At 31.0% G+C, this 25,261-nt stretch overlaps 2 protein-coding genes across 5 annotated transcripts in view; one reads left to right on the plus strand and one right to left on the minus strand.

The window, feature by feature from the left end:
- Positions 1-2,906, plus strand: part of LOC107450068 (choline transporter-like protein 1) — a 74,648-nt gene extending 71,742 nt beyond the window's left edge. For all 3 annotated transcript variants that reach the window (XM_087158415.1, XM_087158413.1, XM_087158414.1), the window contains exon 19: positions 36-2,906. In XM_087158415.1, the coding sequence (XP_087014541.1) occupies positions 36-104 (69 nt within the window). In that variant the 3' untranslated portion in view covers positions 105-2,906. The remainder of the gene's footprint in view (positions 1-35) is intronic.
- Positions 2,907-4,786: 1,880 nt separating this feature from the next.
- Positions 4,787-24,498, minus strand: LOC107450023 (uncharacterized). 2 transcript variants are annotated; one of them, XM_071180256.2, is made up of 8 exons: positions 23,867-24,498; positions 19,463-19,641; positions 17,129-17,335; positions 16,071-16,381; positions 12,618-12,809; positions 11,503-11,622; positions 7,445-7,588; positions 4,787-5,130 (listed from the first exon to the last, which is right to left on the minus strand). In XM_071180256.2, exons 1-8 carry the CDS (start codon positions 24,218-24,220, stop codon positions 5,090-5,092), a joined length of 1,548 nt encoding a protein of 515 aa, XP_071036357.2. In that variant the 5' UTR covers positions 24,221-24,498; the 3' UTR covers positions 4,787-5,089. The 2 variants fall into 2 exon arrangements, with proteins under 2 accessions (XP_071036357.2, XP_071036358.2); XM_071180257.2 differs by lacking the exon at positions 23,867-24,498 and adding an exon at positions 22,588-23,258.
- Between the last annotated feature and the right edge of the window lie 763 nt (positions 24,499-25,261).

Raw genomic sequence — 25,261 nt, forward strand, 5'->3', positions numbered from 1 at the left:
AACCAGAGAAATTGATTTGCAATTTTTATTCCTAGGCCCTCATTGAAGGAAGTCGAAAAAGTGCAAGAATGAGACCAGTCTCGAAAAGAAAAGTTGTGGATTGAACTATAAATATATCAAAGCTTTTACTGTTCATCATATGTTACTTATCCGGAACAGATAAAAAAAAATGGGCAGTAAAAGCATCCTATTTTTAACTTTCATTCGAAGAAGCCCACCCTTACTTATTAACAGCTATGATACATTTTCACTCACAAAGATTTCCCAGTTAAATACATTGAGTGTCAATGTAATTAAGAAAAAAATGATTATCATAAAAAGTTATTTTTCTCGAAAAAAAAGGTTAAATTGGAATATTCTGACTACCCATATTTTATCTTTTCCGGATCAGAAGATCTACTTAAAACAACAACTTAATTCTGTTTAAAATGCTACCCAAAAATGACCTGTGTGACTAAAGAATTTTATCCGATACTAAAAATACTTAGTTCATTAAAAATATTTCTGAAACAGTAAAAGCAATTAAATTTTTGGGTTTAGAAAACAATAAAGCTAAAAGAAAAGACATAAACTAGTAAATTATGAAGAAGATTATTTACAGCATAAAATTGTGCAAATAATTATTTCCGTTTTATTATTTCATATTTTTAATATTTTCTATATTGATTTAAGATTACTATTTTATATCCATGTTGTGTACAAATTTTTGCTTTTATTTCTGTGATTTGGATAGGGTGCAATATTGCCTCCAGCGTTTCAATTGAAATCCACTACTAATCTTATATTTGATAGAAAATACTTATATCTTAAGTAATGCGTTTAACTTGTTCAATCAAAATTTTAAATCTTCGCAAAAGAAGAACAGGGTGGAGCGTCTACATAAAGGTAAAAAGCATTTCGATGTAAATAGACAATAAACTTATTTTTCGATAAACACGGAAGGCTGAAACTTCATATTTAGGTTCATCTCTTCAAAATTTGTACCCTATCTCTGAAATATTTCTATACTACCCAAACGACGTTTCTTCTGTCGATTCATGATTTTTTGGTTATGATATTTGTCATTCTGCTTTTAAAGGATGGCACAATCTCCAATATGTCACCAACAAACACATTTGATATAAACTCACCGTCAACTAGGGTAACGTTATTCTTCGTGGGTATTTTTTGTTCGTCAAATTTTAAAAAAAATGTATCGTGCATGGTATCTAAACAATGGAGAATGATTTGCTGCAAGGGCTAATAGGCTGCATTAAATCTTTATCTAGATACGGCAGATATTTTCCGCTTGTTGAATCTGCCAAGCATAAAGTTACATCATTATATGGTACTGCTATAAAAATGTAATTTGTATACACATACCCACCAACATTCAAGGTTTCCACAAAATATTATTTTCAGTGGTCATGAACTGAAGTAGAAATGTTTAAAATAAGTAGAATTTTTTCAATGACTTTTCCCAGGATCATTTGTCCACTTGACCTTACATATATCAGTTAAAATGATTTAAATGTAGAAGTGAACAAAATTCTCTAAATTTTAATTTACTGAAACATTACCTTTTCTACCGCTATTCTAAAACTTGGAAAATCTTTTTGCTGGTGGAGGATGCATTATGAACTCCTCGTCATTTTAATTCTTTAAAACTATTGCATCTATCGTATTCCTTTAAGAACAAATTATATCTCGATCATGCAGGTTAGAAGTTAACTTCGTGCTTAAAATGCAATATAGTCAAATTACGTTTAAATTTCTGTTAACTGTTCTGACAGCTACCATTTTAGTTCAAAAATTATCTCGAATGCTCGATTTTAGATCCAAACATACATTTTAAAATTGGAAATATTTATTATAGTGATAATGCTGCTAATGAAGTATATTTTGTTTCCCACTCATCTAATGCTTAAGAGGACATATCATAATCATACCATACCATAACTTACACTATACAATAACTTATACCATAACCATAAAATTCCCCCAATGTTTACATACCTAATAATATTGAGGAATTTCAAGTATATCATGATTTTAAGAAGTTATTATTTTATTGTTTGCTAGAATCATTTCGTTAAAGTACAAAGAGTGAAACAATAACAAAAAGAATTCTAGTTTTTAAAAAGAGAGGGTTTACCTCATGCTGTGAACATTTATTTGTTTTAAATCTAACTTCAATCTTAAAGCTCATTTCAAAGCAACAAAAATTATATTCTTTTAAATTCTAACATTTTTTGCTTAAAAGTTTTAAAACTATCACGTTTGTGTATTATACAATATTACTTTTCTAAGAAGTTGAGTAAAATTTTCACAGCAGTTTTATATTTCTTTAGATAAGCAGATGTATGTTAAAATCTCAGGAATATAGACTAGTCATTGTTTCTTACAATTATCACTTCAGTTTGAATTTGACCACAAAAAATTACGGGTAAGATATTTTACCCTTTAACCTATGAGATCAATTTTTTAACTCTTTCATGACATTGAAATCACATTTCAGAACTCCCAATTTATTTCTACTTATAATTCACAATTTTTGTTAAATAAAACTTTCCAATCGTAGACAGGGTGGCCACATTAGGGAAAAGTTGCTTCAAAAGTTGTGAAAAATGTTTCATTATGTCATAGAAAATTTTAAACGTTTTACTTTCACCTTACTTTTAGGATTTAAAGTGATCAGCTTCAACATCTAGGTATAAATGTACAATTTTAGTTTACAAATGTGTTTTTGTAGTTAGGAATTGTACGATCAGTTTGTTTTTGAAAACCGTCTCTGCAGCTTTTTAAATTTTTTCTGGATGTGGTCGCTCTAATGAAATATTTTTAATTAAAATTTTAAATGTTGTGATTTCTAACTTTTACAGTGTGAAAATTTTTTATATTTGTAATAAATTGTGTGACATCACTAATGGTATGTTTTTATTTATTGCATGTTAATGGAATATCACTTTATAGCTTTATATGAATACCATTTTATTCAAAACTATATAATATTTTATATAGTTTCAATTACCAATTAATGCTCAGCCGTAAAATGTTGTTGATATATGAAAAATAATTACATAAAAAAGTAGTAGCACATATTTTTTTCTGTTACTACTTTTTTTTTGCACAAACACACCTTTCTTTGATTTAAGATCCAAATTTCAATAATTATATTTTAACCATAATATGGTAGAAAGAACTTTTTCTCCTCAAAACGAATCCCAATGATGAAACAAAAAAAGTATGCTTTTAAAAAGACTCTAGAAGCAAATGGGTTAAAGGTGAATAACAACCTTCAAGAAAGTGACACTTAATATTAATCAAATATCACGAGGATTTATTATTCTAGATATTTCTTTGTGTACTATAAGGATAGGTGTTTCAAATTTAAAAAATACATTTGCAATGAACTGATCATTAAACTTGCACTCAAGATTCATAATATAATATATATATATACACCGAAGAGCTATTACATTATGACCACCCTGCTAATAACATGTAGGATCACCTTTAGCCCTCAAAACTGCTAGTACCCGCCGTGGCATTGATTCCACAAGGTGCTGATAGGTAGTCTGGGGTATCTGGTACCAAGCGCTCACCAACTGGTTCTGCAATTCCCTCACATTGCGAGGGGGTAGCGTGGCAGCACGAATTTGGTTTTCCAAGTAGGACCACAAATGCTCTATTGGATTAAGGTCAGGTGAATTTGGGGGCCAAGACATGACTTGAAGGTCACTGGAATGTTCCTCGAACCAATCCATGACGATTCGACCCTTATGACATGGTGCATATCCACAATAATATACGATTAACTCAATGATTTTATATAGAATTTTATTAATTTAGTTGGGTATTCATTGTTTTTTATAAAATTTTGAAAGAGTTTATCGATTTGTTTTTTGGATAAATAAATATTACAAACACTTTTACAATACTTTTTTATTACAAATTGTAATATTTATTTATCCAAAAAAAAATCGATAAATTCTTTCAAAATTTGATAAAAAACAATGAATACCCAACTAAAGTAATGTAATGGATAGCCAACTAAAGTAGTTTTTTTCCAGTTGTTTGTTATTTTTTTTATTATTATTTTCCTTTTTCTCCCTTTTTTTTCTCATGTCTGTAATTTTCCTTTGTTTTATCTTCATTTTGAACCATATATATATATATATATATATATGCATGCAAAGGAATGAAAATCGTAGATACACTTGCTTCCAAATGTGAACCAAAATCAATAGACATAGCCTTTTTGGTTTTTTGGCAGTATATTCTATTGATAGCCCACGTATAATATAAAAAACGGGTAAGCAGCCAATAAAGGCAAATAGAAAAACCTCAATCAAAATTTGGCTTGTTGGTTAAATGAATACCTTCTAGATAACTCCTCTGACAGTTATTCGACTGATCTTTAAATCGGATCTCTCTGTTGCCTATAGATTCACTTGGGTTTCTTATTCCAAAAAGGTTTAAAGTATTTAAACGACATACCATCACATTTTTGTAAACTATTGACAGTAAAGGCATCAAAATTCAAACACTAAAATGTAATATGCTTAGTGATATTTCAAGAACATTCCATTTTCTTCGAAAATTTTTATGGTCCGAAGGTAAGTTGTAAATCTAGTACAAATCAATATGACTCTCAAGTTTTTAATGAGTGCACCTTTTTAAGAAGAAAAAATTTTCCTGTTTCTGTTATAGTCGATTTTTAAAAGTTCTGAAAAGAGTGACTAGACAATTTTTTTTTCAATGTTATTTCTTCTACAAAAAATGAAACAACACACACATTTCAGCATAATTATTTATTACAAGAGTAAAAATAAAACTACGTAAAAAATTTAAAAAAAAAAAGACATCATGAGGGTGAATTAGATAAATTGTGCAACGGCTAAATACTATTAGGAATTGAACTGACTTAACTCTGTGAGAAATAAAACGCGACAATACTATTACCTAATAAGATATTGAACGGAAATGTTACTTTATGAAACAATTTTGAATGCTTTTATTAAAAGTTCAATAAATTATGTTTTGAAAACTGTTTGTTTTGTAGAATATAAAAGTCAACGAAAAATAAAGGAAGTCGTTCTTAACGTTCTCAGGGACTTTCCACACTCCTTCTTCTTATTATAATTTCATCTAGAGAAAGAGATAAAAAGAACTTATTTCAACTTACGTACTATTACATTTCGTAAATGCTATTAACCTAGAGTTTAAAAATAAATGAATACTGCGTTACTAAAAAAAAAAATTTCGTAAAAATTGTGTATACCTTTAAAAATGCACTTAACGCCTAAATAAGATGAAATTTAAATTTTTTCAGATAAATATTTATAATTAGTTTTAAGAGTTATTTGGTATTATGCTACAACAACTAATTATACACTGTTGTGCTCCAGTAAAATAAGATTTAGTAAAGGTACACTAGTAAAAATCATAATTTAGAATGATATAATACAACAATTGCTTCCCTTTCTGCGATTCTGCTAACTTTATTTTTTACTTCTCAATGAATGATTGTATTGTAAGGCAAAAATTAAAGTTAGCAAGATATGCTTTTTATTTATTTTGCCAACACAGTAAAAACGTCACCTTGTTCCTGTTTTTGTCCTTTCAACTGAGACAGCTTGGGACCCTTTTCAAATTCATAGAGAAACTTTGACGTTAAAGTGAAAACCATTGTGGTAATGGAATAACTGCAAGTGACGTAGTGTGGGTATCCTGATCGGCTGTTGAAACATAGTATTTTCTTAAGTTGGCAACTGTTTCTTCCTTTCTATTTCGAGTAAGTCAAACCCATCAAGAATCAATTTTCTTAAATGATTCATTCCTTAGCAAGGATTTCAATTCTTTCATTCTATATTTTTGACTTAACACAAAGACAGGCATGACGCCACGTAGAACATAAACAGACAAACTATGCATCGAAGTTGCCAGGTACACAAAGCAAAAATGTATCACATTTACAATAAAATGCATAAAAAAAATAGTAAATCTAAGCTAAGAAAGAGACGTAGACGAGAGACGGCTCTGTATTGAATTAAATTCACGCTAAATAGCATTCTAACTTAGGTGGAGAAACTTAGCTCAAATTTAAGGCGTCATTTTGCATATAAATGGCACTATAGTCATAGGTCACATGTCTGGGTATTCTTGATCTTCTTTTTCTTGAAGTGCAAGTATCCAATTGGAAAGCAAATGAAGTGAGAAAAAAAAAGTGCTGCTGTATTATAATAAAAGATAGCTCAGTGAGTCAAATTGATATTTATAAATAGGCTCTAGTTTACAAAACTAATCACCAAACCTAAACTTTTGTGAATGTTGTTTATTCATGCCGTCAATGAATTAGTTGCAAGCGAAAGGTGGCTCAGAGTGTTTGCCTCCCAATGAGGTTTCAATACCCGACGTTGCTTGACGATTTCTGTTTCCGGCTCTCACTGACCACACTCCGGATATAAAATAGTGTCAGTAGTCGGCGGCCTAACCGTATTTCGCTCCATGTAACGCAAATACCGGTTACTTTTATTAAACGAGGGCTAATAGGCCTCAATACTTGATCAAGCAGTTTCCTTATCTTCTGGACTGGGTCCGAAATTATATGGCTACGGAGTTGAATACTCATAATCGTAAACTGCTATCCAACACCAGTTATAAAATAAAACAAAATTAACTAGTTGTAAATAGATATTAAAGTGATTGGTGTTCTTAAGCAGATATTTGCTTCATTGGAAATTTTCGAACAATCGCACACTATAAAAATTTTTTTTTTATAAATTTTTAAAATTTATACTATAAAACTTTAGTTCGATATAATATCTGGATCTCTGCATATCAATAAAAAAGCAAGTTTCTAAGCAATCATATTGTTAAGAAAAAATCTCTGTTTATTTTATTGATATCTAAATACCCATTTTCATCCGGGTTAAAAAAAAAACGTAAATGATAGATCGATTATTATAGTTCGATCTCTGCTTGGATACTTGAAACCAACTTGAAGTCGAAATACTTGAAGTCGAAACTTTTAAGTGTTGAAACATCCTTACTTATAAATGAGCACAAAATAATTGAAAACGCAGAATCTTCTTCAATTTTTCAAAACATTCCACTCAAACAAATCCATTAAAAGCTGTATAAAGTGAGACTTTAGCATTGTCTATAGATATGTAATTTGCAATTTTTCGAAATTGCCCCAAGAAAACAGGACCCTATATATAAACATCTTATTACTTGCATGTAAAACCTGGAGTTTTTATCGAAAAACTCTTAAAAGATTCTTTCCCCAAAAGTTTTAAAAATATGGCTTTTCATTATATTGCCCCAAGTTTTTCTCATGTTGTTAAAGCTTTAAAAAGACACAATAATCGCTAAAAAATAGTGTACCAGTTTTAAATGAAGTTTAACAGTTGCCGAAATTCGCCTTTAAAATAATCTGTACTGTACCAACAAGCTTTACCTGGAACGGAACAAGTAGAAAATGCTTCTAAATTGTTGAAAATGCAAGCTCCCAGCGCACTTCTATCACGTTTCAGATTATCTACTTTAAACCATTTTTCAGTTTTGTCATCAAATTTCTCGACTTCCGAAAAAGTAGATAAACCTAAAAAATATTCTCGCTTAAACAAAGGTATGAATTTTTAAAAAAAAAAAAGACTTCAAAGAGATTAAAAAAAAAATTTTTTTAATGCTGTTTATTAGCAGATGTCGCTATTAAATCAAACCTGACTGCAGAATCAGATATTGCAAAAGTTTTGCCATGAAAAATACTTCTATATTATAATTAAGAAATTTTAAGACAATCTATACGCTCAAAAGAACTAGTTCAAAATTAATTATGTCAATGTGTTGCAACATCTATACAATGCCAATTGTTACAAGATTCTGTTCAAGCTAAGCCCTATTGTAATATTTAACTTAAAACTGTTTAATATGACGAAGTCATATAATAATACCATAGCAAAGTTGTTGCAAATTTCAAAGATATGATCTCTCCAATGATCAAAAATTTCTAACAGCAAAAATATCATGTTAAAAAATAAAATTAAAATAAATATAGAATGTTTTACTCTCGAACAATGATAGGATCGATTGGTTGTAGAATTTGAAAGCACAACAGCCAGAAGCGGCTGTACTGCGTTAACATTACTTTTCGGAGCTCCTTCACCAAGATAAAAAGTTACAGTTTGCGCTTGAAGCAAAGCTACAATTTAATAAACTGCGCATGCCATCTTGCCGTAAAGAATTATCTGGGTTTCAGGGCAGACAAATAAATAAAATATTTTAAGAATTACTAAACTTTTTTAAAAATCTGTCATTTAGCGACATTTTTCCACCTAGGTGAAAATTATCAAAATAAATGCCTTATTTTCATTTTTTTTAAATTTTTACGAGGCCAGATTATACAGTATTGGAGTAAGTTTTTAAATATTAAAAAATTAGACAAAGAACTCTTTTCATTTTTACAAAAGTGTAGCCTTTCTTCATATTGACGTTTTGTGCCATTCAACAGACTGAAGATAGGCTTCACCTAATAGTTAACCATTGCAAGCTCACAGCAATTACGAAAAAAAGCCTTAAATCCAAAGTTATTACCTATTCATATTCTACCTATTCATATTCATATTACCTATTCATATTACCTATTCAACGGTCTATCAAAACTAAAAAGGATGAAAGATCTCTAGTTCATGAATATATGTATAATTTTTAAACTTCTAGGTACTCGATACCTATTACTGCCGTCGAGCTAGAACTGCGTAATGGGCTATTGGCAACGGTCTGAGAAACATCCCCGAGAATGATCCGGAGACTACATACATACGTCACATCCCATTTCACAAGGAAGACACATTCACACACCATGCATTCATTCGCAGATCGCAATTTTGACCTGATGAGGATGATCCGGAGACAACATACATACGTCACATCTCGTTTCACGAGGAGGGCACATTCACACCCTATCCATCCGCATATAGTAGCTTTGACCTGAACTAGAGCGAGGTCCATTTCCGATCCAGTACCCCCCGAGGTATTTATTTGTTACAGAAACTTGGAGAACTTTGCAACCCCGACAGATTCACCGAGTACCAGTCACTATTTTGTACACGGAGAAACTTCGGTTGGTGGGAGGGTGACCTCTATGATATGGACAAAACGCCTTAGGTTATCCTACCTCTAAGCTTCTAGACAGACAAAGATGTGATCAGGGGCGTAGTTAGGATTTTAACGGTCCTAGTTGAAAGACATTTTATAATGGTTAATAAAAATTATGTTTTATTTAACGAAGTATATATTAATCAATGGATTTTTTAAAAATTTCAATCAGATTTTTAAAAAAAATTGTATCCGCTCTTAACGATCTGACAAAATGCATCAATAATACTTGATATCGGATACAATAATACTTGATTCACGGAATAAATAAAGTCAGTTATTATTTTTTTATTATACTAAAAACATTATTAAGTTACAAAGACAGAGAACCAACTTGTCGAATGAAAAGTAAATTAATTTAGACCAGAAAACAGTTTCAAAACTAAATTATTCCTGACAGAACAAGTTTTATTTACAAGTAGATATTAAATACGTTTTAAAATTACTTGAATTATAATAAATGTGTATAAAATTAAATGGGTATAATTGACAATGAAAGAGCAAATTATTTTTTATTCTACAATGAGCACATTAAAACATGAAAATGAAATGAAACGAATAATGAAAAATTATAATTGAAAAGCTATATTTTTATCTGCATTTAAGGTTTTAAAAAAGAAATTTTTTGTTTCGTAATTAATTAAATTATTTCGTGATTCTATGAATAAAAAATTTATAATCAACGATATTTGATATCAATGGTTTATTATGACAGCCTTAAGTATAATATATTAACTAATGGAGTACTCTATAAATAATATTTTTTAGAAAAAACTGCTACTTAAAAAAAATCCTGTGATTCAAATCAGGGATTTTTTTTAAATTAAATATTTTTAAATCATTCCAACCCAGTTTTTTATTTTTCTTGACATTTTTCGCAACTTTTAGGGACACTCACAAATCGGTAATTGTTGAAATTTTTAAAATCATAAATTTCTATGACATAAAAGTTGAAAGTTGGCACAAAGTTTCAGTTGTTATTTAAAAATTTACCCTTCTGATATAAAAGTACATTTACAGGAATGAAATTCATATTTGGGAAATACACATAACTCGTATGAATTTTATATTCAAGGAATAGTAAAAATATATTCAAGATTTATCAGGTGCAAAGAAAAACTTTGAAAAATAAACAATTAATGAGTTCGCTCAGCTCCTAAATGTAATTAGGGTGGTAACAAGATTATTTTGATTCTGGTTTTAATGGATTTGACATAATATTTATTAATTCACCAAAATGAATCAGTTATTTTGTGTGTTATGAAGAGTTCTTTCTAAATGTCACTGTAAAAACTGTGCAAATATGCTGTTGAACAAACCCAAAGAAGGAACATTATATTCTGGGTTAACACCAAATCGAGCGTTCATATACGATTTAAAGTGCGTCATTTAAATCTAAACAGTTAAAATTGTATATTCTTACTTCACGCTTTTACACCATACGAGATATATTTTCACTTCCGAAACTACCAAGGTTAGAGCTTGGCGAGCTATCAAGAATAGCCAAGTAGAATATGACGAGTGGTTTGTTTACAATGTGGCAAGAGTTTGTTGTATTTTCCACGCTGATATTCATCAACAGGAACAAAAACTCTGTGCTTAGTACGCATGTTTTTAATTGTGATATCTAGGAATAGTAATAACTGATTTTATACAGCCGTTAAGCCTAGTTCGATTCTCTCGTCTAAAGATTCTCTCGCGGATGTTCGATTTACGAACTAATTTTATTTTAGGAATGAGTGTATAGATGCATTATTAATTTATAGTGCATCGTTGAAATAACTCGTACGGTATCTTATCTTACTCTAATAATAAATTTTAATGTCATCGAATAATAAAAATGGTGGCTTTTCACCCAGTAGTGTCAAAGAAGATGGGTGTATTGAAACGTAAGATCCTAGAGTTATGTATGGCGTTTTACTACACCACTTTAGTGTAAAGTTGTTGCTACCATTTTTGGCGCGGACTAAAATTTTTACAGAGTGAGAAAAATGTTATTTCTTATCATTTGTAATAATCATTACTAATTATCGCATTATCATTTCCAAGTAACAGTTCAAATTACATTCTGCTTGTCGTCACTATTTATGGGATGCACTGAATGATGCAATTGTGTCGATTGAGTTAACTTTTCATTAGAAAAAAAAATTCCTCTTCACTGTTTATGACCCGTATGAAATCTGCGTAAATAATGTTCCCTGCCTCAAAACAGTTTGACAATATTTCATTCAAAAAACAATGACTGTTTATGAGAAAAAATAAAACTTTTTTTCGATGTGTTCAAATAATGTAATTGTTTTTTGATTTTTAAATATGCATTAAATGTATTTGGATTTCTTCAAGTGTATATATACACACCATTATAACCGCCCATGACGTACAATTCATTACTCAAAACAGTGGCTGCAAAATTGCTTCTTTGTGAGTGCATAGGCACGTGATCCACCCACTGATTTTCACTTTCTTCGTATTTTTCAACTATAAATAAAAAGTGACATTATGTTAATACAAAATAAATATTAACACTAGAAAGACGGAAAATTAGTATATATCTAAATGACTGATGGATTGTGAATGCGTAAATTAATTCGTTTAAAATTAATTTTTAACATTTTTTATATTATTTACAGTTATATAACAAGTTATTAGTAAATATTAACAATAAAAAAAATTATATGTTGTACAACAAGTCACAAAATTCTAAGAAATCGTGTCATTATGTACATCATTGTTTTTCTAGTTGAAATTTAAAGCAGTAAAAATGACCTCCTTAGGCAATCTAGTGTTAAATAAGAAAAAGAGGTAGAATAATTCCCCCGTAATTATACTTACATCCATTTTACAACTTTCTCTAGAGATGATTAAAGAATGTTTTTATTTTTATTTATAAAAAAAAAATTAACATTTATTTTTTAAAAAAAACAATTTTTTTTTTAAAAGAGGGGCCGATTAGTTTTATAAGATTATTCAAAACAAAATAAAAATAAAAAATGAAAGGAAAAAAAGAAAGATTCTATTTATAGATAACTATTCAGTATTGAATAAATAAAGAAACCTTCACAAAATAGCACACTATAAAAACGAGCCAAAAACCGATATATAAAACAACCCATATCCAAAAATACTGAATATAGAGGTTTTCTGAGAACTAGAGCTTTTCCAAAATAATCGGAAACTTCAGTTCTTTCTGAAATGTTAACGTATTTTTCTAAAAACAAAGGTCTTTGCTTGGCTCTCATATAAAATGTTTGAAAATAAAAATACAATTTTATCATGTTTTACTCTTTTTTTAAAAAACTTGATTAATATAATTATTGAGAGGCGAAAGGAAATTATGATTTGATCTCTGAAATGAAATGATATAAACTAATAAAGATAGTTTTTTATACTCTAAGATTAGAAAAAAAAAATAGGACTTTACATTTTATTTCATAAATAGTAATTTGAAGCTATTATTTTGGTGTATATCTTACCAGACTTTAAACGTTTGGATCCATCGAATCCACCGATTGCAAGTATTGATTGATTGTGGAAAACCATGGAATGTCCACTTCGAGGTCCTAACAAAGGTGCAATGAATGTCCATTGGTTACTTTTAATGTCATATATCTCAGCTGACATTAGAATGTTAAGACCATCAAAACCACCACAAACAAAAATTCTATCTAATAGAAAATATTTAATATGAAATTATTTTTTTCACTTTAAATAAATAAAGTAAAATTGATTTTGTCAAATGAAACTAAAATTAAAAAATAGACATCTATGAAGAAATTAAAAAGGGAATAGAATTTAAAATTGACTCCTGGTGACTGAGTGGTAGAACCTTGCGCTCTCTTGCAGCACAGATCCGGGGTTCAATCCTCGGACCGGACACGATTGACTCACCCTTTCGTCCCTTCAGTGAATCGATAAAATTCCAAGTTCCAAGCGTGCAATAAAATTTCGAGTTCCAAGCATGCTAAGAGACTAAATATTTGGGTTTCCGTATTTCATTGACCACCCTACCGGAACAACTGCTCTTGCATCCCAGAGTCTAAGGTCAAGAAGACAGGGATGGCAGAAAAGGTTTTGGACCTTCACTAACTGTCGTGTCACTGAGGTTAATTATAGAATATAAAATAACTTGCTATAACCAAAACTTGTGGAAAATCTACAACATTCTTTAACTCTCGTGGTGACTCAGGGGATAGAGTCCCTTCCCTGTCACCTGCCAATAAGGTGATCCGGGTTAGAATTCCAGCGTCGATACGAATTTCGCACCCGTCTCGTTCCGACCATAGTGCTGTCGTAAAATATCCTCATTAATAGACGGATCATGGGTTAGAGTTCCCCAGCCATCTGGCTAACCTTGAGAGGTTTTCGTGGTTTTCCTTTCCATGCAACTCAAATGCAAGTTAGTTCCATCGAAAAATCCACCACGAAGACAAGTTTCTCCGAATTCTCGATCCAGGAGCTCTCTTGTCTTCTGGATTGCGTTACGAGGCTGCGGAGTTGAACATTGGTAGTCGTAAACTCGAAATCGGGTTGACTGTTTGCAGACGGTTATAAAATAAAATATAAAAACAATTAGAAAATTTAACTTTTTTGTAAATTTTGTGTTACACAGAAGTGATTTGTAGAATACTGTATCACGACCAATACGATAACGACCAATAAGAGTCATAAACATGTACCAATAACCTTCTTAACTACATAAATTGCTATAATAATGATTTGTAATATGAATATCCATTCCGACAACTTCTTGGCGGTAGATTGGAACTTTCTACAAATTCAGATCATAAATATTTCCCCCTATTTTTGCTGACCAAAAGCATAACCTTTGATGAAGCTCATTATCTGCTGAAGCAGTTAAGTTATACCTCTAACATTTCCAGGATCATACGCAATTTTTTTCTCAAATATAAAAAGTGGTGGCAAAAAATTTCACAAATAAATTAAAATGATGCAGACTACCACGACATTAAAATATTTCACTGATCAAATCCCCGATAAATGTAGGTATTTTGTAATGTTTTTAAGTGATGTAGAAATTTGGAACACATTTTTTTTATTTATGAGTCATTTTATTATGACTTTGAATGTTGTGTAGAACTTCCTCTTGTCTGGGTTCTTCGTAAAATTAAATCTATAATTCTATATATCGATGCAATCACATCAAAAGGTTGGGAATTCTATTGTAATAGTTTTCAACAGCTGTCTGCTTAATACTTTAGCTTCCTTTCTATTATTTTTAAGGAGAAAAACCGTTCTATTTGTTGCATTTCATTGAAAATTGCCCGGTTTTATTAAAATTTTAAGATATTTCCACAATATTATTATTTTTTGTATTATTTATGCGCCATTCAGAAAACATTTTAAATCACCTTTATAAAACCAAGAATAAAAGTCATTTATTTGCATGTGTGCCTAGCGTCCTTTTAAAAAAGTCAAATAATTTTTTCACGAAGTAAAAAATGGTAGCATTAAGTCTTTGACTATAAATATTCATTTTTGCAAAATTAAGGTTGTTCCATGTGTATCGAGAACAAAATTATTTATATTTGAAACTCAAATCTAAGCATTTATAGAAGTGAAATGGAAGTAGGTAACAAAATGAAATATAAACTTTGAGTAAACATGCATGCAATGCTGTTTTTTCTCTCCGTAAAATCACATTTTAAGTCATTTTATTTAATTTTTATAACCGTCGTTAAACAGTTGATCCAATTTTAGGTTTACGACTATCAGTGTTCAACTCCGTGACCTTGTAATTTTGAACTCAATCATATTTTTTTTTTAAAAAGTAATTTACTTACCTTTTATTTTCAGAAAACATTTTGCAATTTAAAATAAACTCTTAATTTTTTTTCCACCCACATTTGAACTTGTTTGTTTGCGGAAGTTAAATACAGAGTAATCATTCTGATACTTTAAAAAACACTAAATCGCAGATTTTTGTATCTACAACTCGAATAATTTTATGATTTACAGAATGCGACTTTCGAGCTATCAAAAAGATGTTTCATTTTAATTTTTTCTACCAAAAGTTATCCCGATCAATACGAAAAATTATAAAAATATAATTCTCGGATAATTTAAAAAATTTCTAAAATTTTTTATACTTCATAATATTTTCACAGTAAAAACTTGACTTTTAAGCAAAAAAAACTCAATGAGAATAAAATAAAATAAAATATTCTAAATCACATTACAAGTTCAAGTATGAGAATCCACAGGAGAATAAACAACGTATGACAACATAGTCAAACAATCATTGTTATTTAAAATATTCAGATTAATTTTCAAAATTGTTTAATAACGTGTTAAAATTTTGAATTATAAATAATTCTCAACGCAGATAAATTTTTAACCAAAAACATTATTATGTTATTTAATATAATTTTTTTTTCTCCATTTGTTCAATCTACAACTCATCCGATTTCTTTTTCATTTGTTCAATCTACAATTCATCCAATCTTTTTCATTGTTTATTAAATTCGTCTCATTCAAATGTCCCCTCCATATGCAAAAAAAGGGGATTCTACTACTCTCTCCAGGTTGACTTACGACGAATTATAGGAATACAATTTTCCTGTTGAAGTAATTAATTAATCTTTTTGAATATTGTCTTTTGAATTTTTTGTCCTGTTTTATTCATTCTTGTCTTCTTCAATTGATTATTTAAAACTTTTCTGAAGTTCTATGTTTTCCCATGTTCAAGTTTTAAAAATGCATACGTCATTAAAATTTTAAATGAGGTAGCTATAGATTCAATGAAACACATTTCAATGAATAAACGGAAAATAAATATTTAAAATTAGATATTAATAACTGAATAAATTGCGCTCATATAATTATCTGTAGCCTAATATTCTTTTCGGTCAGAAGGATTTCATCCACTCATTGTTTATCAATATTCAAAGGATGAGGCCATTTCTTACCATTGTAAACTGCTCCAGACGCATCACTTCTTCTGTGGTTCATGTCGGCAATATATTGCCATCTATGGGAACTCGGAACATACTTTTCGCAAGAACTAGTCCTTACATCGCCATCAAATCCACCGATGGCGTAGAGGACACCTTTGCAACCGACAGCTGTCACATAACATCTTGTTTCTAACATCCTCGCTCTTCTAGACCAACATCTTTTTTCTACATGAAAGCGGTATGTGCTATTGTAGCAATTACGACCATCAAAACCACCAATTACATAGATATGTATACCAATTGCAACAACACCGTGGTAAGCTCTGTTCAAAGACAACCATAGTTAATACAAACTAATACATTAAGTTTTAAAAAAAAAACATTTTAATTAAACACATTTTAAATTTTGGAAAACCATTTCTCAATTTTTTGCCTTAAACATGTTTATTTAATTTTTTATTTTTGCATGAAAATTTAAGTCATTCAGACTTACTTTGTATAGGTCTCACATTATTCATCAATGAAACAAGAAATGAAAGATCAGCGAAAAGGGCAGATTTGAAGCATTAAATTCGTGACACCATTCAATACTACTTTTAATTTATCGCTTGCACAAGAACCCGGGCAATCGCATTCAAAGACCCAGACAAACGTGCTTTATTGCTTTAGGGCTTTTACTGCTTAACGCGTCGTATAAGACCCGATTCTGGGGATTATTTTTAATTTATTGTCCGTATCCCGACAGTTACCCTTAAGGTGCTTTAGAGATTGAATGTAACGCGTATAGACGCAACTGTGAGGATCCTAACATAAACAAAAGTCCACTAGCGTCACATAGGCCGGTACAAAGATGACGAAAAGAACCTGAAAATAAAATTAAAAATGTAATAAAATTCGAAGATACTTTTATGCATGGAACAGAGAAGTATTTGTCGTAGGAGATCGAAATGAGTACAGGGAAGGTTTTACACAATTTAACTTCAGGAATAAACAACTGCCCCCTTTCTGCAAAAATATTTTTTACAGTTTAAAGAATTTTATTTAACTTGTAAAGCAATTTTTTCTTTTACCTTTTAATGAAATTTTTCTGCCTCAAATAGAACCATTTCTCTGAAATTGCATCGAATACTTCAATTGAAATGTTGGGCTTTGAGCCGCTCCATCCCAGTACAGCAAACATAAGACTGCTTGGAACTTCTCTTACTCTTTCACTATGATCAGCTGGAAACTGGTGAACAACTTTACCCTTCACAAGTTTATCCGGTGATAATGACCAACTTCAAAACAAAGAGAAACACAATTACAGTTTAAAATGAATCTTTATCACTTAATATTGAATAAATTATTTGTTTTGTAACTTTATTTGCTATATCATTACGAATGAATTAAGGAGACTGGTATCTCTTACGAGGCAATTATTATATTTTCAAGAAAGTAAAAGGTGGTAGTTTAAGTGTTTTACTATTTTATTTCAAAAGTCAACTGGTAGGTAACAGCAGGAAACAGTCACTTATTTTAAATGTCTATGTCCAACAACTTTCTTCCTAAAGGCGCTTTTTACTCTTCACTTTTAGGGGCACGTTCAGTGCATGGAACAGTGATGAAGCATGTACCTAAAAGTAGTGACCCCCCCCCCCTTTTTTTTTTTCCTTTTGGTAGGGACCAAAGAGAAGAAGATAAGAGGCACCATCTTTAAAAACGCTGTACTAAATTTTAGAGGAGCTCGCCTTCTCCTAATGATGATGATGTCTAGTGACAATGATAAAAATAAAAGTTTTTCATTATTCATTTTAAGACTAAAATGTGCAAAACTCGATTTTATGCTATTCATAAGTGATCAAAATAGTTTTACTTTTTTCATGGAAAAATGGAGGGAAGGGAACCCACTTTATAAAAAAAAGAAAATGTTATAGTATAGTAAATCGGTATCTTTGATTTCAATGAGTTAAAAGCTTTATAGAACTATTAACTATAGTAACTGATGCCACCATCCAGTGATGCTTGTGGAAAGTAAATGCTCATCATTTACTGTTATTTCAGATAATAGATCTTATTTTGGTATTTTTAGAAAATGCACGCTTTTGAAAATATACCTCTAAGAGCGTATTCAGTTCAAGTATTATTTACTTCTTTTTCAAATGAAGAAATTACAAGTCTTTAAATGCTATAAGAATGGTAAAGTGACGCAAACACTGTCGTGGCGCTAGTAGTAGGAAAAGGTGAAGAAGCCCAGATGTCCAACAATGGCGCATTGTTTTTTTATTTTATTTTTTAATGTTTTTTTAGCTCATTTAGCTGGAATGGTTTATCTTCTGTTATATGTCTGTAATAGTGATCCACAAAAAGCAGTCACTATGAATAATAAATAAAACGAGCATCATCTTATTATTAAAATGAAATGATCCATATATGATCCAAATGATCTACTATTAGAATAAGGGTGGTCTGCATCCATCACTCCATTCATATTGTTTGTGTTACGGAAAAGGGACAAAATCCGAATTCATTTCTAACTTGTTTTCAAAAGAAAGATTTGTTCTCTCATAGGAAAAAGTCTTACATCTACCTTATAATTGTCAATGAGTCTCTTACCCCTTCTGAAATGACGCTAAACGTTTTATGACTAGATATTTCTCTTTTCCGGGATGCAGACAGTCCAGTAACAAGTTAAATGTATCCTTTATAGGTGAGTCCCTTTTTATCCCATCTTTTTTTTTATTGCATTGGCGGTGTTTGTACCTCGGAAAAGAGAACAAAGTCGTAGTATTACTATTTTATATTTAGCTTGTTTTCACAATGACTGTTCCTTGTTAAGTGCCATTGATAACCATTTACCAACTTTTTCCTTCTGCCAACTTTTACGCATTTCGCGTAATATTTAATTTTTGTATTTTAAGTGGTAGTAAAATTTATCCTACCTATTTATTTCACGAATTTATAAATATAATTTTAAATTATTTTGGTATACACCACAAAAAATAAATTATAGTCGTGCATATCTTGTGTGGTTTCATACAAAATCATAATGCATGATCTTGTTTGGTTTCATACAAAATAAAAATTATACTTCTGCCCATACTTTGAAAAAAAATCCTTCTGCTATTCATTTATTAATATAATTCTCTGGGGGATTAAAAGGTAGCAGCTTTAATAAGTCATTATAACTCATACATTTTTTATAACTTTTAATAAGTCTTGGTAGTGAAATCTGATATTTCAAAGTATAAAACAAGCTGGTTACGATTTTTTTTCTTTGTTGTTTTCTTTGTGACTTTTCCGGGTATATCAGGAAATAAAAATTTCTTCTCCTGGTATAAGCATAAACTTACTAACACTATTATAAACTTCTATGAATCGAGAGAAATCTGATATTTCAAAGTGTGAAAATGAAAAGAAAATCTTACGAAGAATCGGGGGATCCACAGAGTAATTTGCTGAAAAGATCGTTTAATGTTCTTTCACTTTGGATATCATTGCTCGAACTACTTGGAACTTTTGACATTGCATCGGGCTGAGTTGGTACTTCAAATACAACATGGATCTCAGGTATGTTTCTTGAAAAGCTCCAATCATTGTAACTCATCTGTTTTTAAAATAATTAAGGCTATATTTTTATTAATACTAGAAATAATAAGTGAAAGGCTAATAATGTTTTTTTTGGTAATTTTGAACATATTTACCATAAGTTTAATTTTACTTTTAGCAACAACAAGACTCCCGGTGGCTGAGTGGTAGCGCTTTGTGCTCCTGTGCCACAGGTCCTGGGTATGATCCTCGGGCCGAGCAAGGTTGACTCAGCCTTTCATCCCTTCTGTGGGTCGATAAATGAGTACCAAGCATGCTTGAGAACTAAGCACTGGGGGTTCCGCTTTCGGTTGACCACCTAACCGGAACAACTGCTCTTGCATCCCAGAGCCCAAGGTCAAGAAAACTGAGATGGGCGCAGTAGGCCTTGTCCCTCTATGGGCTGCCGTGACACTGAGTTTAGTTTAGCAACAACAAAGCAAAGTATAAGCAATAAAGTAACAGCCCTTTGTGGGTCAGAGAATCAGGGAGATTAAGGTGCCGCAATTTCATGACCTACGGCATACTCGTAGGAATGTGACTGGCATTGCGCACAAGGCCATCTTTACTTCCCAGACAAGCTGGTACCCATTTTATTTCCTTTTATGACCGTAGTTGAACAGCTGACACAATTTTTTACGACTTTTGCTTACGGCTGCCAATGTTCAACACCGTAGCGTTGTAATTTCGAACGCAATCTAGAACACAAGGGAACTCCTGGGTCATGAATTGGGAGAAATTTTACCTTCGATGAGGACTTTTTGATGGAACAACCCATATTTGCGACACATCGTGAGGAAAACCGCGAAAACCTCCCTCGGTTAGCCTGGCGACAAAGGGACTCTGACTAATGATCCATTCACCATTGAGGATATTTTAAGTCAGCACTGTGATCCTTGTGAGTTGGGTGCAGAATAAAAATTGACCAGCCATCGCTGAGATTCGAAATTCGGGTCACGTCATTAGGTAGCGAGCTCTCTATCCCCTGAGCCACTACGGCCCTAAGCTGGTACCCATTGATCTAAAGCTGGAAGGTTTCAAGCCGCTACTGGGGATCGGACCCCAGTCTTTCACACTCACAGTTCAGTACATTAACCACTTAGCCATTTCGTGTTTTAGTGGCTAAGCTGAAAAACTAATTGGATTGCCATTTAATAATATTACAAACAAGACACAAAAATGAAAAAATAATAAAAATCATCGTAAGTTTAATATTTGAACATAAAAATAGTTTTTTCATTTTAGTTTCAAAAATCAAGATGTCGTGTTTTCTCTCCCTAATTATAGGTTAAAAATATCTACGAGAATGATGATGGCTGATGATGAAGTATTTAGATTAATATTTTCTTCTAAAATAATTTATAGTTATTATTGTTACGTTATGCGCTTTTCACTCCAAAGAGATGAATAATAAAGTGATGATGAATTACTTTCATTCTCGGGTTCAGAAAAACATTTATACACTTTATCACAAGATAGTTAAAGCATTTGAAGTACGCCAAGAATATGTGAGCTATTAATTTTAGTAACTAGTTCTTTTTTTTTTCTTTCAAAACATAAAGACTGGTGTCGAAACTATTTATGGAAATTTATGATGTTGAAACAAGACAGTAATGATCACCAAATTCTATTAACAGCATGAATATTTATAAAATTATGCAGGTACAATCTTTTTTAAAATAGCCAACGCTAGAAATCATTAACTTCGTTTATGAGAAAATTTCTATCCACATTGTGTTCGTACTTCTGCTGCGTATGAGTAACGTCACTGGTTGACCATCCGAGGACTTCGCATTGAGAGATTTTGCATATGTATGTCGTAGGACTTAGGCTAGTTGGTAAATTCTACTCTTTACAAACTGCATTTGTTAGGCTTATAGCAGTAACCCTCGTAAGCGCGTTGCAAAGTGACATCGTGACAAAATGAGAAATTTTTCAATTCGCTTACGGCATAGGCAAATTATTTTCCCTCAATATACAACTATAAAATCGAAATCATATCTTTTGTAAGAAAAACGGTAGGCAAACGGAGTTTAGATGTTGCATATACAAAGTCAGAAATATAATAGCTTCATGGACTGTGAAATCACCTGATTGCGATTTTCTCAGAACTTAAGTGAAAAAACAAAGTTAATTGAAATGCAAATGGACCACCGAAAGTGTTTCTCCTGGCATCCTTTATTACAAAATCGTGCAAGTTTCAAACCGTCGGCAGAGAATGGGTTTATTAATCAGTTTAAACTATTTATATCATAGATCTGGAATAATATGTTTTCATGCCAAACCTTTTAAACACTTAATGTTGCCGTCTTGTTTGTGGCAGTGCTAAATATTTCCAATAGTTTGGAGAATGAGTTTTGCGATTTCTGGGGCCTGAAGACTTGTATAGGATGTCTTCTGATGGTTCAAAAAGTGCAGCCAGAATGACTTGATAGGGAGTGTGTTCTGGCGTTAATTGGGTTTAAAGGCAATGTCTGCAAAGGGGGTATAATCTGGTCTTGTTTGAATAAATCTTTATGTTCGTTTAATTTCTTGTACGTAGTCTTGCTATTACGAATGAGAGGTTTCTTGGACAATTCGGAAAGGAGGGTTTTCTGAGCATGGAAACTGCATTTGCGTCATCAGAGGTGACAGTGTGGGGGGGGGGTCTGATCCAAGTTCCGGGCTTCTTTAGCAAGGACGTCTGCACACTCATTTCCAGATGGGCAGCACTCAATAAAACATCACTTAAAAAACCTATTTTAGATAGCATTACTGCAACAGCTCGCTGCCGGCAAAAATTATGAGAATTGAAGATGGATGATTAAAAAACGCATTGAGGATTCACTATAACAGCACGATGATTTTAGCCATTGATCCATCGCGACTCAACTTCTCATTTAAGTATCATATAAACATGAAATAATGTCTCTAAGATTCATTAAATAAAGTATTAGTAAACAATAAGATGTGAAAATTTTACTACCTCATGTGCACCCATGTTTGATCAAACTGTACTTAGGAATACAAAAAGTTTCAACACTAAACTCTTTCCTTCTTCAATCGCAAAATGTTTACCGACATAACCAATTTGTAGGATTGAAGGCCATATCTTTGACCATTCTGTTTTCTCCGAGGTCTATCTTTCTACAATAAATGCGCATTCCACTATGCTCTAGTGACCTTTTCCTGTTCCTGTTTCCTCGTTTTTTGTTCTTTTATTTTTGCGTCGAATATAGTTTCTGGCAATGCACAATTTTCTACCTTGAGTACCCATCATCATTTTTATTCGTTTATTTATTTTTATTTTAGAGCAGAACAGCTTTTTCCTTTCGCTTTTTTTTCATTACGATTGCTCTAAATTGGTCTCCCAGTTTTCAACATCGTAGCATTATTCAAACCTAAATGCGTTTGACACAAACTATTTTCAATATTTTTAAACCTCATTATATCTAAATTTTGTAAAAAGTGCTATTATACGGTAAAAAGTAATAATTGTTAAAAAATATCTTTGCTGCCAGACCCTTGTCTTTAAGTTTTACCCAAACAGTTGTGCTTCGATTTTAAGCCAGTAAAACCTTTAGTAAAACATATTTTCTTTGAAACATTTCCTGCATTTTTAAGTTTCAAGTTTTGAATTTTACTTAAACAAACGAAAATACTTTCGTTTCTTTTTATCTATTGATATCAGTTATTTTATTAATTTCAACCAATGAAAAAGAACTACGAATTTTTTTGACGGTTAACAAAAGCTTGATAAAAATCATTGAATTTTAAAATAAAACGTATTACAAAAAAATAAACATAAACAATTACACTTTTTTTAGAAATTTGATTGTATATATTTTTGTTTATTGTAGGCAATTCATCCTTATTTAAAAGTTTTTCATAAGCAGAATGATCAAATGTAATATTTGAACACCAACAGCTAATAATCCATTTCAAAGCCTTTTTATTTTACATCTTGTCCCTAAATATTTTAATTTCTTAAAATGCATTCAAATAAAATCTCAATTTCAGTTTTCATGTATAATATTTTTCTTATGTATATAAATATACTGATAAATATGAAAAGTTTTCAATAGTTAGAGATAAATAAAAAATATTTAAACGTCAAACATCATTTTTTGTTAAATTTTGTGCCAAATGCTTTTTAAAAAAAAATTATGGGATGGATTTATAATAAAGTATTGATATTAATTCAAAGTATTGATTGTTTGCTTAAAAAATAATACTTTATGTATTTAAATAAGGAAGTTTCTTACTTTTACGGTTTTCGAAGAAACATTCAAACGAAAATATGTTCCAAGTATCCAAGGAAAGTGCAAAGCGTACTCTGAAAATTTAATCAGTTGAACTGATTTCTCAAGCACAAAGCAATCTAATTTTAATATACAGAGCTTTTTAAAATGCGTTTTATCTTCACTGGTCTTAGGTACGTGGATTCCAATGGAAGTGTCTGGAAACAAAGAAAAATATGCCAAAAAGAATTTCAAAACTCTTATAGGAAAGCGGAAACTTGTAACTTTTTCTTGAGCTTTTTTGAAGCAAGCTAATTTGTCAATATTAAAATCAGTCAACTGCAAAACATGTAAGACCTTTCCTTGTAGAAATTCCATAGAAGGTTTAAAACGATCAAATACATAAAAAAATACAACGAATTTTCTAGAAAGGTCTCAAATCAATGGAGATCACCTTATAAGCAGTAATTCTATGAAAATTTATATATTTTGACGTTACAAAAACAGAGAATTTAAAAACATGAATTCGCAACTGTTGCTTTAACTATGTTCATTTTGTTCAGCTTTTTTAAAATGATGAGATGGTGCTAATGATATTTGATGTATACGTGCACCTCAATAAGTTATTTTATAAACATTTCATATTCGTTGATAGTTCGCAAAATCGCTATTGTTTGAAATATTTTGATAAAATGAGTAACACATTTTTTTTGGTTGACCATGATAAGAATTTTGTTTAAAACGAACCAAATTTTTTGTAGAAAAAATTAAAGTGATTTCTAGTGTAGCACTTAAAAAAACGATGCTTATGTCTCGCATGCTTCCGAAAAGATGATGTTGTTAGCCAATTTATTTTTGGCAATTGAGTTTGAAGTAAAATTTGGTAATTTTATTTATTATTTTTTATTACTTATGGCAAGGTAAGATACAACCATAAAGTAAGAACAGCGATAAGGAATTAATATGAATAAAACTGACCGAGGTCATTGCTTAATTGGCAATTTAATAAATTTTTACCTCTTACATCTTCTTCTTCTTTCAAGGCACGACAGTCTGCTACAGACCAAGGCTGACCCAAGAAATGTTTGCTATCTGGTCTTATCCGCAGCGAGACTCCTCCAGATTTCCTTATTTACTATATGAAAGTTATTCTCCACTGAGTCAAGTCACCTAATTAGTAGCCTTCCTCGTTTTCTGTTACCCGCGGGTTAAATGTTAAGTAAATTATGTATATAAAGCTCCATCGGCCCAATGAAAGAACCAGCCGCCTTTATTGGGCAAAGGAATTTCAATGACTCAGCAGATATCTATTTTATGTATAATTACGCATCCCTTAATACAAAGTTAACAAAATGTTTTGAAATATTCTGAAATATTCAAGACAGTGAGGGCATTAGTACGCAATTTTTAAGCCGAATA

This window comes from Parasteatoda tepidariorum, chromosome 1, assembly GCF_982258835.1.
Source record: "Parasteatoda tepidariorum strain Cologne lab strain chromosome 1, Ptep-v5.0, whole genome shotgun sequence".
NCBI classification, from domain to species: Eukaryota; Metazoa; Arthropoda; class Arachnida; order Araneae; family Theridiidae; genus Parasteatoda; species Parasteatoda tepidariorum.

Bases quoted from the DNA above. Each gene is read 5' to 3' on its own strand.
- LOC107450023 (XM_071180256.2), bottom strand. From the start codon at position 24,220: ATGGAATTTCTACAAGGAAAGGTCTTACATGTTTTGCAGTTGACTGAT. The intron at 16,382-17,128 runs GTAAAAGAAAAA...GTCTTTGAACAG, and splicing joins CAGAAAAATTTCATTAAAAG to AGCTTACCACGGTGTTGTTG. The intron at 12,810-16,070 runs GTAAGAAATGGC...ATTTTCTATTAG, and splicing joins GTCTGGAGCAGTTTACAATG to ATAGAATTTTTGTTTGTGGT.